The sequence below is a fragment of the Sus scrofa genome, chromosome 4, assembly GCF_000003025.6.
Source record: "Sus scrofa isolate TJ Tabasco breed Duroc chromosome 4, Sscrofa11.1, whole genome shotgun sequence".
Classification (NCBI taxonomy): Eukaryota; Metazoa; Chordata; class Mammalia; order Artiodactyla; family Suidae; genus Sus; species Sus scrofa.
In genome coordinates, this window is record NC_010446.5 from 67,863,367 (window position 1) to 67,878,989 (window position 15,623).

Sequence of the window (15,623 nt, forward strand, 5' to 3'; positions counted from 1 at the left end):
TACATTAATAAAAATATCTTACATGTTTAAATAAAATATTCACCTAAAATATGTACCATTCAAATAAAATATGTATTTAATACGCATCACATATTTATTTATTTATTTATTTTGTCGTTTTGCTATTTCTTGGGCCGCTCCCGTGGCATATGGAGGTTCCCAGGCTAGGGGTCCAGTCAGACCTGCAGCCACAGGCCTACACCAGAGTCACAGCAACACAGGATCCAAACCGCTTCTGTGACCTACACCACAGCTCACGGCAACGCCGGATCGTTAACCACTGAGCAAGGGCAGGGACCGAACTCTAACCTCATGGTTCCTAGTCGGATTCGTTAACCACTGAGCCACGACGGGAACTCCCACATCACATATTTAAAGTACATTTGTATATGTTATTTTTTTTAATGGCCACACCCACAGCATAGGGAAGTTCCCAGGCCAGGGAATGAATTCAAGCCACAGCTGCAGCAACGCCAGATCCTTTAACCCTTGCACCAGGCTGGGAACCAAATCCACACCTCCACAGAGACTCAAGCCCACTGCACCACCACGGAACTCCTATGCTAGTATTCAAATGGATACTTTCTGGAAGGATACACAAAAGCTATTACCAGTGGTTATCTCTAGGGAGTAGGATAGTAATAGTAGAGTAAGCAGGGCATTTTATCATTATTTTAGACTTATATTTTCCTAAGTCTATACTTTACTTTTTTTAGGTTTTTTTTAAGTTTTAAAATGATTTTTATTTTTTCTATTATAGTTGTTTTACAGTGTTCTGTCAATTTCTACTATACAGCATAGTGACCCAGTCACACATCACACTTTACTTTTATAATAAAAATTAGTTTAAAAAAACTTTTCAGGAGTTCCCGTCGTGGCGCAGTGGTTAACGAATCTGACTAGGAACCATGAGGTTGCGGGTTCAGTCCCCACCCTTGCTCAGTGGGTTAACCATCTGGCGTTGCCGTGAGCTGTGGTGTAGGTTGCAGACCCGGCTCGGATCCCGCGCTGCTGTGGCTCTGGTGTAGGCCAGTGGCTACAGCTCCGGATTCGACCCCTAGCCTGGAAACCTCCACATGCCGCGGGAGCGGCCCAAAGAAATAGCAAAAAGACAAAAAAAAAAAAAAAAAAACTTTTCAAGGAACAATAATACAAGAGTATATTAAAATATTTTTAAAAAGTAAAAGGAACAATATACTTAAAATTTTTTTTCAGATTCAACTACAAACTAGAATGTAAACAGCGACAATTAACAAAACAATCATTTGCATTTGAAATTAGTGCACTTTTCTCAGATATATCTCATACAGGGGATCCAATAAAAATTAATTTAGTGAAAACAAATTATTCAAATGATGTAATATTATAACAGAAGAAATTCTTGATACCTTAAATTCTTTTGGAATAAGATATATTATAAACCAATCAATCAACAACCAAACAAAGAAACAAGTGAGACAGTTAATTAAACATATCATTTAAAAGTCAATGATAGGCAGTTCCAGCTGTGGTGCAGTGGAAACAAATCCAACTAGTATCCCTGAGGATGCTGTTCCATCCCAGGCCTTGCTCAGTGGGTCAGCTGTGATGCAGGTCACAGACTTGACTCGGATCCCTGTTGCTGCAGCTGTGGCTTAGGCCTGAAGCTGTAGCTCAGATTCCACCCAAGCCTGGGAACTTCTACATGTCACAGGTGTGGCCCTAAAAAGACAAAAAAAAAAAAAAAAAAAAAGATGTTTTTAAATTGAATACCTACAAATATTTTAATGCAGATGCTGACAGTTTTGATCCACATATAGAATCTGTTCTGATTCTTCGACTTGCGAGGTAATAGCCATGAATTATTCTTTCTGCCTCCAAGCTGAACTCGACATTCAAATCCTTTGCAAAAGCGAGCAGCTAAATTAAAAGTGTGAAAATTTAAGAGATTCAAACTTTATTATATAACCTGTATTACAAAAATCCAAAGTATACTGTAATTTTATTTTTTAAAGTTTGCATATTTTAGGGAGTTCCCATTGTGGCACAGTGGAAATGGATCTGACTAGGAACCATGAGCTTGAGGGCTCAATCCCTGGCCTCGCTCAGTGGATTAAGGATCTGGCACTGCAGTGAGCTGTGGTTGCAGACCTAGGTTGCAGACTCAGCTCAGATCTGATGTTGCTGTGGCTGTGGCATAGGCCAGAAGCTACAGCTCCGATTAGACCCCTAGCCTGGGAACCTCCATATGCTGAAGGTGAGGCCCTCAAAAGACAAAGAATAAATAAATAAATAAATGAATAAATAAATAAAGTTTGCATATTTTATTAACATCAAAATTGGTTAAATATCTGGGGCCATCCCACAGTCATTGAGCATTTTAGTGTTATACTAGCAAAGAATATTAACATTTACCCAGAATAATCTTTTCCTCCCTCTTAGTACAGAAATGTTCTGTGCAATGTATTTGAAAGACTATCAAGTCTTTGCTTCCAGTGGCATAAAGGCTCACTCAGAGCCTTTCAGTGGGAGGGAGCTTCTCTCAGAAGCTCATTTCCCTTTGAATAGCCTTACTTCTCTCACAGTTTATTTCCTAAGAACTTTCTCAAATAGGCCCTAGAGCTGCTTGCATCCTTCCTTCCTTTTAAAGAACACAACTAAACACAAGCCATGTGGGAGGTACTGTATTAACTGCTGTGAAAGTGGCCTTGAAGATTAAGTAAGACTTTAGAAAATGAATTTTTCACTTAATGACTATCACTATTTTCTCTGAGTTTCATACTTTTTTCTTTGAGTATTCCCAGTTTCTTAAGTCCTTATTCTATAACATAATTTCCAGAACTTTCACCATCCCAGTTGTTTTTTGGTGTTTCAACTCATAGAACCAGTGGAAAAATCAGTAAGGTTGATTTTTTGTTTGTTTAGACCTACACCTTCAGCCTATGGAAGTTTTCAGGCTAGGTATCGAATTGGAGCTGTAGCTGCCACCTACTCCACAATCACAGTAATGTGGGATCAGAACCAAGTCTGTGACCTACACCACAGCTCACGGCAATGCTGGATTCTTAACCCACTGAGCAAGGCCAGGGATCAAACCCGAAACCTCATGGTTCCTAGCCAGATTGGTTAACCACTGAGCCACGACGGGAACTCCTAAACATAATTTTTTTTAAAGATAAGGATATGTCCTGTCTTCTTCATTTTTCTTATAGTCCACAATTCCCTCCAGGCCTTCAGACCTGGATAATAACACTACTGAGAACACTGATAGCTCCCTTTACGCTATGGGAGCACAGTGTTACACCACCTATATCCCCCTTCAGTAAAGACCCTCTTCTCCCAGCTGCTGGGCATCCTGCCAGCACTGGCCTCCAGCTGACAATTTAAGAATTGCCTAATCTCTATAACTCCATAATGTAATTTTTGCTCCAGTCAGGCCAGTTGTCTCAGTTTTCCATGTATATTCATTTCTACTTTTATGTCTTTGCTCCAATTTTTATTTGAATGCCCATCCTTCCTGTCATCTAAATCTTATCTTTTATTAAGGCCTGGCTGAAGTCTCACTGCCTCCTAAAGTCTTCCTACCTCTTGCATTCTCCTTACTATCTTCCTTTCTGAATTTCTGAAATACTTACAGCCAGCACGACTGAGCTTAGCCCTTAAACTGTCCCTTGTTTCTTTCTTTCTTTTTTTTTTTTTTTGTCGTTTTGCTATTTCTTGGGCCGCTCCCGCGGCATATGGAGGTTCCCAGGCTAGGGGTTGAATCGGAGCTGTAGCCACCGGCCTACGCCAGAGCCACAGCAACGCAGGATCCGAGCCGCATCTGCAACCTACACCACAGCTCACGGCAACGCCAGATGGTTAACCCACTGAGCAAGGGCAGGGACCGAACCCGCAACCTCATGGTTCCTAGTCAGATTCGTTAACCACTGCGCCACGACGGGAACTCCTGTCCCTTGTTTCTTATATCTTGTTTTTATCTCAATTAAATGATACACTATTTAAAGAAGAAAAAAACATATTTCTGTGAGATATAAAAAAACAGAAGCAGGCTCATATACATATAATGTAGTCAGTAAATACCTAATTAATAAATCCAAAGATTTTGTTTGTTTTTCAGGAAAAAACTGGGCAAAAATTTCTCCAGGTCATTAGCATGTCTATGTGTATACATATAGTACCCCAATTCCTGGAGACTAACTATGTTTTTTTAATATATTAAAACAAAAAAAAGACCTTATTGTATCATAAATATTATTCTTTCTTTTCTAACCTATGTGAATAAACCATGCTCATTATTCTTTTTTTTTTTTTTTTGGTCTTTTTGTCTTTTTTCTAGGGCTGTGCCTGCGGTATACGAAGTTTCCCAGGCTAGGGTCTAATCGGAGCTGAGCTGGAGCCTCTGGCCTACACCACCCACAGCCACAGCAATGCGGGATCCGAGTGGCGTCTGCAACCTACACCACAGCTCAGGGCAACGCCGGATCCTTAACCCACTGAGTGAGGCCAGGGAAACCTCATGGTTCCTTGTCCGATTCGTTAACCACTGAGCCACGACAGGAACTCCCTCATTATTCATTTTTAAGTCCACCACACATTTCAACCTTTTATCCATGTAATATGGGCTACAAGGAAGGCAAGTATGAACAAAAAATTTAATGATCCATGGATTAACACTTTCCAATATTCCATGCCCTTTAGTTATCCTCCCCAGGTATTTAAATTCTACCATGGACAGATTTCTGAATAGTTAATATTAATAGAGATCCACTTGTAAATATTTGAGTAGCTTTAATAGCTATGAGAATCATTACTACGTTTATATCATCTACTCTTAGATTCTCTGAACATACCACATGTTTTCATGTCAGGACATTAAAATAAATGGGGGTGTGTGAGTCATGATAGATATGTCCTATGTTAGAACTTTGAAGGCACTCATATAAAGTTTTTCTTTTGAATAGTCTATAAAATGTAAATAATTGTATATCTATACAGCCTCTCATTAGAATGTTTTATAGAAATATTCTCTTTTGAATCTTTTCATGGAAATTCTTTAAGCTATGGTGATCTGGTCAGTGGTTCAAAGAATAAATTCAACATTTTAATATCTCTGTCCTTATAGTTTTGTTTACTTTGGTCACAGTTGTAGCATGTGGAAGTTTCCAGGACATGTGGTTCCCAAGCCACAGCAGTAAGCTGAGCCACAGCAGTGAAAATGACAAATCCTTAACCACTAGGCCTCCAGGGAACTCCTTTCCTTGTACTTTTAATAATAATTCTGAATACTTTCTATACAATGTGCTTAAAAATGTTTAAAAGATGGAAGCAAATTAGAATAAAAGAATTCTAAATAAAGAAGACCGAGGAGTTCCCGTCATGGCTCAGCAGAAACAAATCTGACTAGTATCCACAAGGATGAAGGTTCAATCCCTGGTCTCACTCAGTGGTTTAAAGATGCGGCATTGCCGTGAGCTGTGGTGTAGGTTGCAGACATGGCTCGGATCCCACGTTGCTGTGGCTGTGGTGTAGGCCAGGGGCTATAGCTCCGATTAGACCCTAGCCTGGGAACGTCCATATGCTGTGGGTGTGGCCCTAAAAAGACATACACACACACAAAAAAAAAAAAAAAAAAAAAAAGAAAAAGAAAATTTAATGTTTAAAGGGAGTTCTATTTAAATTGAGAAACATTAGCACAAATATTTTTGGTAATTATTTTTTCTACTTTCACCTTTCCAAAATCTTCAGTTGTGAATTGCTTAGAAGCTACATAAAGCAGCCCTTCAGGATCAATGGCTTTCTTTAAAGTATGCTGCACAGTAGGAAAAAGTAGGTGGCAAGGAGATGATTCATTGCAGTTAATCAATAATCCAAATGTTTCTACAAGATTAGCTGGAATCAAACTGCAATCCTATTTCAAACAAAAATGTAAAAGGCAAATATTAAACACTGGTAAACTTTCACAAACACTTTAAGTATTATGTATAATAATTATCTAAATTATTAATAGATTTATATCATTAAAATATTACATTAAATTATAAAACTATAGTTGTAATAATTATTTTATTGTTATTAATTGTTAATTATTATTTAAAGGATTTCCAAATAGCAAAGGAACTTTGTGGTAATTAATCTTTTTGTTTTGTTTTGTTTTTAGGGCTGCACTCACGGCATATGGAGGTTCCCAGGTTAGGGGTTGAATCAGAGCTACAGCTACTGGCTTGCATCACAGCCACAGCAATGCCAGATCTGAGCCACATCTGCGATCTACACCACAGATCACAGCAATGCTGGATCCTTACCCCACTGAGCGAGGCCAGGGATCGAACCCACAACCTCATGGTTCCTAGTCAGATTTGTTTCTGCCACTGATAGGAACTCCTAATTAATCTTTTTCTTTTTTAATGCTTTTTTTTTTTTTTGGCTGCACTGTGGCATATAGAAGTTCCAGGGGTCAAACCCATGCCACAGCAGCAACCCAAGTCACTACAGTGACAATGCTGGATCCTTAACCCACCACACTACAAGAGAACTCCTAAAAATGCTCTCTATAGAGTACTTTCTTATACATCATTCATTAAAGCTTCTCCTATTACCTATTCAAATAATTTCTAGTGAGCAGACATCTATCTGCTTTGCATGACTAAAAATGAAAAATTTCAAACACTCATTATTTAGTTCTAGTACACAATTACGTTAGAAATTAAGTCCAGAAATAATAACAAAACATTGAGAATAATAGATACATTAAGATTAAAATCTGTGACTAAATTCCCTGTACAACAGTCTAACAATAAAATACACGTATACTTTACCATCTGACCAATTAGAGTACTGGTTTTCTGTATATTTCTCCTTGAAGATGAATCCATATCAACAAAAGACCAAAAACTGCACTGAACTGGAAAAGTCATTTGTTGATCCATATCATCCCCAAATTTCTTTCCTGAAATGTACACTGTGATGCTTCTACTTTCCACAGCTGAGACAAAAGACATTATGCATTTTTTAATTTAAGTTCATTTTGGTCTATATATCTATAAATTAATAACAAATGTTATTATATAGAATTTTACTGTCTAAATTTTGGACAGTAAAGACACAAGTAAATTTGATTGTTTTGCAAGATATGGCTAAATTAGAGGATCTGCCATAAAAAGAATAAGGCAAGAAAAATATTTGAGTGTCTCCTGACAATGAGAACCATCAGTCTTTATAGCTAGAATCATGCTCTGGGAGGAATGGGCAGAGGATAAGGAGATTGGTCACATAGGGTGGGCTTACAAGGAAGGCCAAAATTAAACAATTCTGCTTTATATGGAATATTATTCAGCCATAAAAAGGAATGAGATTCTATGAATAGGCAATTTTATGTTGTATATTTTACCAGAATTTTTTTTTAAAGAAGTGAAGTGATACATGCTACAATATGGGTGAACCTCAAAAAAATGCTAAATGAAAGAAGTCATTCATGAAAGACCACAAAATTCATTACATGTATATGAAACGTCCAGAATAGGCAAACCCATAGAGTCAGAAAACAGAATAGGTTTCCAGGAACGCTGGGGAGAGAAGGTTTGTGGGGTTACTGCTAGTGAGTATGGGGTTTACTTTTGAGGTGACGAAAATGTTCAGCAAGTACATAGTGGTGATGGTTGTACAACTCTGAATATTCCAAAACCACTGAACTATACTTTAGGTGGATGAATTGTATGTATAAAATTATATTTCAATAAAGCTATTACCAGAAAGTATAATAGAAGTAATTGCCAGTCTAATATTAAAATTTAAAATTATTGTCTTGAGTTTTACCATTTATTTTTATATTGTGCCATTTACAGTCTTAAATACAAATATATGAGCATTTAATGCATACGCAGAATCACTAGTATTTTGTAGCAAGTACATACTTATATATTTTCTTATCAGAACAGTAGAAATGTTTTTATTTTATTTTGCACAAGACTGTTTTTTTTTTCCTGATATGCACACATTTAACCAGCACTCTCTACTGATGCATAAGGAAGGAGTGAAAGGAAAAGGAATGATGAGTTGCCCTGTCTTTTCTTTTCCTTCTATATCATCATTTTTAGTATAAGTGTTTGCAAATACAAGGAAATAAGCAAGTAAGAAAAGATATGATGGGATTCCTTGGTCATTTATGTTTCTTCATTACTGGGGGGGACACCTGGGGACTGCACCTATGGCATGCAGAGGTATAATAGTGACCTGAGCCACAGCACTGACAACACTGGATCCTTAACCACTAGGCCACCAGGCAACTCCCACTTACATTTCTTCAAATACTAATGCCTTGTTTTATGTTAGAAGCAGGTCTGGTTCAAATGGAAAGCATGGCCTCCTTGAGGCTATCAGCTCCCTGTTTTACTCAGTTGAAATATTTTGTCTTCTTTTTTTTAAGGCCACACCCATGGCACATGGAGGTTCCCAGGCTATGGGTCAAATATGAGCTGTAGCCACCGGCTTACACCACAACCACAGCAACACTGGATCCGAGCCACATCTGCAACCTACACCACAGTTCACAGCAATGCCAGATCCTTAGCCCACTGAGCAAGGCCAGGGATGGAACCTATGTCCTCATGGATACTAGTTGAGTTTGTTAACCGCTGAGCCACAATGGGAACTCCTTGAAAATATTTTGATAGGGAATATGAGCACTGAATTGCAGGGTATTCACAATGCATGAAAGTCCAGTGAAAATCAAATTGACTATAAACTAAGGGTGTTAAGAACCATATAGTGATCACAAATGCCATATGAAACAGGGCAGCAAGACATGGTGGACACATGCATGAATGTACTTCCTCTGCTCATAGTCAAGCTACTCTGCCTTATCAGACTTCCTTACAAAACTTTAAAGATAAAATCATTAAAATTTGAAGAATGATGACAGTAGACTTTTAACCAAATGCCAGGCTCTTCTACGGGGAGGAGAGTCTTTGTGGCTGTATTTGTTCCCAGCCCATGAAGTAGGATTCACTAGTATATGAATATCAGGATCTCATTGTGGTTTTTATTTTCATTTCCCTGATACTCGACTAATGATATTAAGCACTCTTTCATGTGCTCAATGGTCATTTTGTGTATCTTCATTGGTGAAGTTGCTTTCCAAGTCTTTTAACAGAGTAGAAGGGTGGTGGTCAGGGCTGAGGGGAGTGGAAGAAGTGGGAAGATATTGGTCAAAGGGTGACTTTCAGTTATAAAATGAATAAAGCATGGAGAACTAATATTTAAAAAAAATCCTTATAAGAAGGGGCTTTCAGAGAGTGTGTACCTAAAACATGTAGGATAAAAAAGAGTTTACAGGAGTTCCCGCTGTGGTGCAACAGGATTGGCAGTGTCTTGGGAGCCCTGGGAAGTGGGTTTGATCCTAGGTTCTGCACAGCTATGGCTTGGGTTGTGATTGCGGCTCAGGACTGATACCTGGCCCAGAAACTCCATATGCCATGGGGAGGACAAAAAAGAAAAAAAAAAAGAAATGTCAAGTATTTAATTAATAAAAATTACACTATTTTTTCCAAAAGTCTTTTGCCCGTTTTTTGCTAGGTTCTTTGTTTTTGAAATTACTGACTTGTTTCTATGTTCTAGGTATATGTCCTATGTCAAATATATGTATTGCAATTACCTTTTTGTTTCTCTATTCACTTTTTAAATGGCCTTTTGATGTGTATAACTTTTTAGGTTTTTTTTTTTAGAGCCATACCTGTGGCACATGGAAGTTCTCAGGCTAGGGTTGAATTGGAGCTGCAGCTGCCAGCCAATGCCATTACCACAGAAATGTGGAATCTGAGCTGCATCTGTGGCCTACACCACAGCTCATGGCCATGCCAGATCCTTAACCCACTCATGGATACTAGTTGAGTTCATTTCCACTGAGCCACAACAAGAACTCCATAACGTTTTAGTTTTGATGAAGTCCAATTCATCAATTACTTTCCATTTATTGCTTTCTGGGTTCTGTCTAAGAAATCTCTTCCTACTCTAAGGTGATGAAGATTTCTCATGTTTTCTTCTATTAGCTTTATAGTGTTAGTTTTTACATTTAGGTTTATAATCCATTTTTAATTATTATGTATATATTTGTGAGATATGAGCCAATATTAATTTTTCTAAATATATATATATATATATATATATATATATATATATATATAGCCTGATATTCCACCATCATTTGTTGAAAAAACTTCCCTTTCCTCATTTGTTGCTCTGGTCAAAAATCAATTAAACATATTAGCGTGGGTCTATTTCTGCCTTCTCTCATAGGGAGAGGCAATATGCTATGTGACTTAAGCATTGCTACACATTCTTGCTAATATGCTAAGAATATAAGGCCCTGACTTCTCTTTGCCCAATCCATATGTGTCTTTATCTTGTAAGTTATAAATCCGGCCCAACCAGCATTATCCTAATACAAAAATCAGATAAAAATATTATAAGAAAACTACAGACCAATATCCCTTGTGAACACAGAGGAAAAATCCTCAACAAAATATTAGTAAGTCAAGTCCAACAATATATTAAAAAGAATTATACACCACAGACAGATGGAATTTAGGTTACATACACAAAGCTGGCTCAATATTTGAAAATCAATTAATATAATCCATAATATCAACAAGTTACAGAGAAAAATCACATTATCATATAAATAGATACAGAAAAAGCATTTGATAAAATTGAACATCTGTTCATTATTTTAGAACTCTTAGTAGATTAGGAATGGGGGAACTCCTTCAACTTGAAAAATAACTTCTACAAAAAAACCTACAGAGTGAAAAACTTGAAACTTTCCTATTAAGATCAGGAACAAGACAACATCAGGATGTTCCTTGTTACCACTGCTTTTCAACATCACATTGGAAGTCCTAGCTAATGCAATAAGACAAGAAAAGGAAATAAATCTGGCACAATATAAACTCATATGCAAGCATAACTGAGAGCAAAGTCTAAAACAGTGCATTTGCACATTAAATTCCTCTGTCTTTATATATAAAGGTAAAATGAGAAACGTCATTTAATATAGTTTCTATTCCTAAAGTGTGTATAATATAATCTTAACTGTTAAATAATTTCCTCACCTGATGAGACTATAAGCTAGACAGGTGAAAATTTATTTGAAAAAATACTGTTTACCTGATTGAAGCTGTTCAAGTTTATCTTTTTTGTGTGAAGCCAAGTCTCCTATAAAGCAGATACCACCCTTAGCTAGCAAAGCACTGCCAGCTTGAATGCTAACTGCTCCAGTTCCATACTTATTCCTGGATAGAGTAGGAAAAATTTCAGTAGAGATGGGATGACGTATACCACGGGGCACAAGGTTTATACTAAAATTCAAAAGCCTAGGGAAAAAATAAATTATCACTATTATTTAATATTTGATTTTCAGAAGTCATAATATGTATATAATAGCTACACAATAAATTTAACTTGATTCAATGTTTACTGAGCACTAGTGCTAGAAATAAAAACATACGAGATTTAGTCCTTAACTAGGAAAACTCACAGCCTAAAGAAATGTAAACAAAAAACCAAAACACAATATGAGTTCTAAAGTAACGTCGAAAATATCCATAACAGGGTATTCTTTCTTCCTGGAAGAAAGTCAGAGAAAGGAGTTCCTGTTGTGGCTCAGCGGGTTACGAACCCAACTAGTATCCATGAGGATGTGGGTTCAATCCCTGACCTTGCTCAGTGGGTTAAGTATCTGGCATTGGCTTGAGCTGTGGTATAGGTCACAGACACAGCTTGCATCTGGCATTGCTGTGGCTGTGGCATAGGCTGGCAGCTGCAGCTCCAATTCAACCCCTAGCCTGGGAACTTACATATGTCACAAGAGTGGCCCTAAAAAGCAAAAAAAAAAAGCAAAAAAGAAAGAAAGTCAGAGAAAGCCACAGAGACGACATTTGAACTGGAACATCCTCTTTTTATGAACTGCTTTTTTTTTTGTTTATTCAAACTTTTTGCATTTAGGCTTGCCAACAGTTCATCATGACTATCTCTGCTGCCTATGTACCAAGGTAACTCTTGAAACATAATTTTGATTTCTAATCATGTCAATTTCTCATCCTCTTCATTTTTCAAATTTAAATTATAAGGAATATGATTATCTTAGTTTTCAAATCCTTGACACAGAAATCATAGCTTGCTGGTGCAATCTACTATGATGAGCAGACATAAACATATAGTACAAAAGAGGGTGAAGCCTTATCTCTTAAATGTGGATAGGTAGGTGCTATAAAATGTCTAATACATATGACATTCCAAGGAATTTAGATGTTAATTTAAAGATATATAAAATGGGTACTTTTTTGTTTTCCTTTTTCTGCCATGCTCATGGCATATGGAAATTCCTAGGCCAGGGATTGAATCCAAGCCACAGCTGCAAACTATGTCACAGCTCTGGCAACACTGGATCCTTAATCCACTGTGATGGGTCAGGGATAGAACCTGTGACACCTCAGAGACAATGCTGGACCTTAACTCTTTGTGCCACAGTGGGAACTCCTAAAATGAGTAAGATTGAAAAAAAAAAAAACTTTTGCAAGCCTATAGAGCAATGTTTCTCAATCCTAGCTCACATCACAATCATCTAGGGATACAATAGACACATAAAAAAGATGGTCAACCTCACTAATCATCAGAGGAATGCAAATCAAAACCACAATCACACCTGTTAGAATGGCAATTATCAAATGGACAAACCCAAAACAAACCCAAAAATAGGCGTTAGCAAGAATATGGATTAAAGGGACCCCTTGTGCACTGTTGATAGAAATGTAAATTGTTTCAGCCATTGTGGAAAACAGTATAGAGATTCTTCAAAAAACTAAAAATAGAGTTACCATATGATCCAGCCAATCCACTTCTAGGTATTAATCCACAGAAAACAAAAATACTAATTCAAAAAGATATGGAGTTCTCTTGCAGTGCAGCAGGTTAAGGATCCAGGGGCTCAGGTCACTGCTATGGCATGAGTTCAATCCCTGGGCCAGGAGCTTCCACATGCCCCGGGTGCAGCCAAAAAAAAAAATTATACGCACCCTTATATTCACTGCAGCATTTTTTACAACAGCCAAGATATGGAAACAACCTAAGTGTTCATTAATAGATGAACAGATAAAGATGTGGTGTATATATATACACATACACACACTGGAATATTTATTCAGCCATAAAAAATAATGAAATCTTGACATTTGTGACAACATGGGTGGACCTAGAGGGTATTATGCTAAGTAAAATAAGTCAAAGACAATTACTATATGATTACACTTATATGTAGAATCTCAACAAAGCAAATGAACAAACAAAACAAAACAGAATAGATACAGAAAACAAACTGATTGTTACAGAAGGGACGGGCACTGGGAGAACAAAATAAGTGAAAGGGATTACAAATTTCCAGTTATAAAGTAAGTTAAGTCATGAAGATGTAAGGTAGAGCATAGAGAATATGTTAATAATATTACAGTAACTTTATATGTGACAGACATTAACTAGACTAATTGTGGTGACTATTTCAAAATGTATATAAATATCAAATTACTATGATATACAATTGAGACAAATGTGATATTGCATGTCAACGATTCTTTAACAAAAAAAATTTTTAAACCTCTGAGGTTTAAAAAATTCCAATACTAGGAGTTCCCATCGTGGCTCAGTGGTTAGCGAATCCAACTAAGAACCATGAGGTTACGGGTTCGATCCCTGGCCTTGCTCAGTGGGTTGAGGATCTGGCGTTGCCGTGAGCTGTGGTGTAGGTTGCAGATGTGGCTCGGATCCTGCAATGCTGTGGCTCTGGTGTAGGCCGGTGGCTACAGCTCCAATTGGACCGCTAGCCTGGGAACCTCCATATGCCACAGGAGTGGCCCAAGAAATGGCAAAAAGATGAGAAAAAAAAAAAATTCAACACTAAACTTCACCCCAAACCATGTAATTTAGAATCTCCAGAGGTGGGCCATATTCTTAACTATTTTTTAAAATATTCCCCCTGATGATTCTAAAATGCAGCCAGGCTGAGAACAATAGGCCTCAAATTCAGCTACTCATTGGAATCAGCTGAAGAATTTTTTTTAAGCTGCACTCAGCATATGGATATTCCCAGGCTAAGGCTGAATCAGAGCTGCTGCAGCTGTGACTACACCACAGTCACAGAACTTGGGATCCAAGCTGCGTCTGCAACCCACACCACAGCTCACAATGCCAGATCTTTAACCCACTGAGTGAGGCCTAGGATCGAACACATGTCCTCATGGATCTCAGTCAGCAAGAGAAACAAAGGCCTTAATAAGAGGTATCACAACTCAATAAAAAGTAAACAATTTAAAAAATGGACAATGGTCAAGGAGTTCATAGAAAAACAGTAAAAGTTTTTAACAAATTCTAAATGACACTAAAACTTACTTCTACTTAAAGAAACGCAAATTAAAATACCATCTTTTACCCATCAGATGGCAGAATTTAAACATTTGATCATACCCAGTATTCGTGAGGCTATGAGGAAACAAATATTCTCCAGCTCATTAGTGGAAGATTAAATTGGTGCAATCTGTAGCAACTAGTACTATATTTATATTGCGATTTAATTTTAATTTAATTTTAGCAAAACATCATCTGTCCAATTAAGTTAGAGCTAATTTGAATTTTATTTTTTTAATTTAAAATTCATTCTATAAAATTGTTTTTGCCTTACAATTGCATATACAATATTAACATATGAAGCTTATCCCAATATTAACATATGAAGCTTCTCCCTAGCTTTTGAACATTTAAATAACTTTTTTTTTTAATGGCCACACCCATGATACATGGAAGTTCCCTATCCAGAGACTGAATCCAAGCTGCAACACCAGATCTGTTAGCCCACTGTGGTAGGACAGGGATTGTACTCACATCTCTGCAGCAACTGAGATTCTTAACCTATTGCACCACAGCAGGAACACCCATGAACATTTAAGTAATTTTTTTTTTTAACTACTTTACTTATTTATACTTTTTAGGGCCACACCCACAGCACATGGAAGTTCCCAGGCTAGGGGTCAAATCAAAGCTGCAGCTGCTGGCTTACACCACAGAAATACTGGATCCGAGCCATGTCTGCAACCTACACTGTAGCTCACAGCAATTCTGGATTCTTAACCCACTGAGCAAGGCCCAGGATTGAACCTACATCCTCATGGATAGTAGTCAGGTTTGCTACTGCTGAGGCACAACAGGAACTCCTTTAAGTAACTTTTTAAAAGGGTACTTGCCAGTAGGATGGCTCAGTATGCTGAGTAGCAGCTTATTCCAAGGTTAGAGAGATATTCCCAAAACAGTAATTTTGGGATTTTTGACATCCTTATTTGGGCACAGTGAATCGATACTGGAATCTTAAAGAAAATAAGAAAATAGCTTGCTAGCTCTTAGAAGGGAGATTACTTTGAAATGAAAACAAAGTACAAAAGCAGAACACTGATCTAGGGAATGAGGGGAAAGGGAGCCTGCAAAGGACACATTTAATTTTAAAGGGATGTGTGAGGAAACAGGCTGAAACTTTGAGTGGTTAGATTCTCAAAATGTTAAAAGCAAATATCCCATTTCCCAATCCATGTTTTAAAAAGTTTTGAACT

The 15,623-nt window shown here is 37.4% G+C and overlaps 1 protein-coding gene across 2 annotated transcripts in view; it reads right to left on the reverse strand.

Annotated features, from left to right (window-relative positions):
• The window catches only part of MCMDC2 (minichromosome maintenance domain containing 2), a 41,854-nt gene that overhangs the window by 12,782 nt on the left and 13,449 nt on the right, over positions 1–15,623 (reverse strand). For both annotated transcript variants that reach the window (XM_005663046.3, XM_005663044.3), the window contains 4 exons: positions 11,143–11,348; positions 6,798–6,964; positions 5,711–5,890; positions 1,757–1,899 (listed from right to left, as the gene is read on the reverse strand). In XM_005663046.3, coding sequence (XP_005663103.1) covers positions 1,757–1,899; positions 5,711–5,890; positions 6,798–6,964; positions 11,143–11,348 — 696 coding nt within the window. The remainder of the gene's footprint in view (positions 1–1,756; positions 1,900–5,710; positions 5,891–6,797; positions 6,965–11,142; positions 11,349–15,623) is intronic.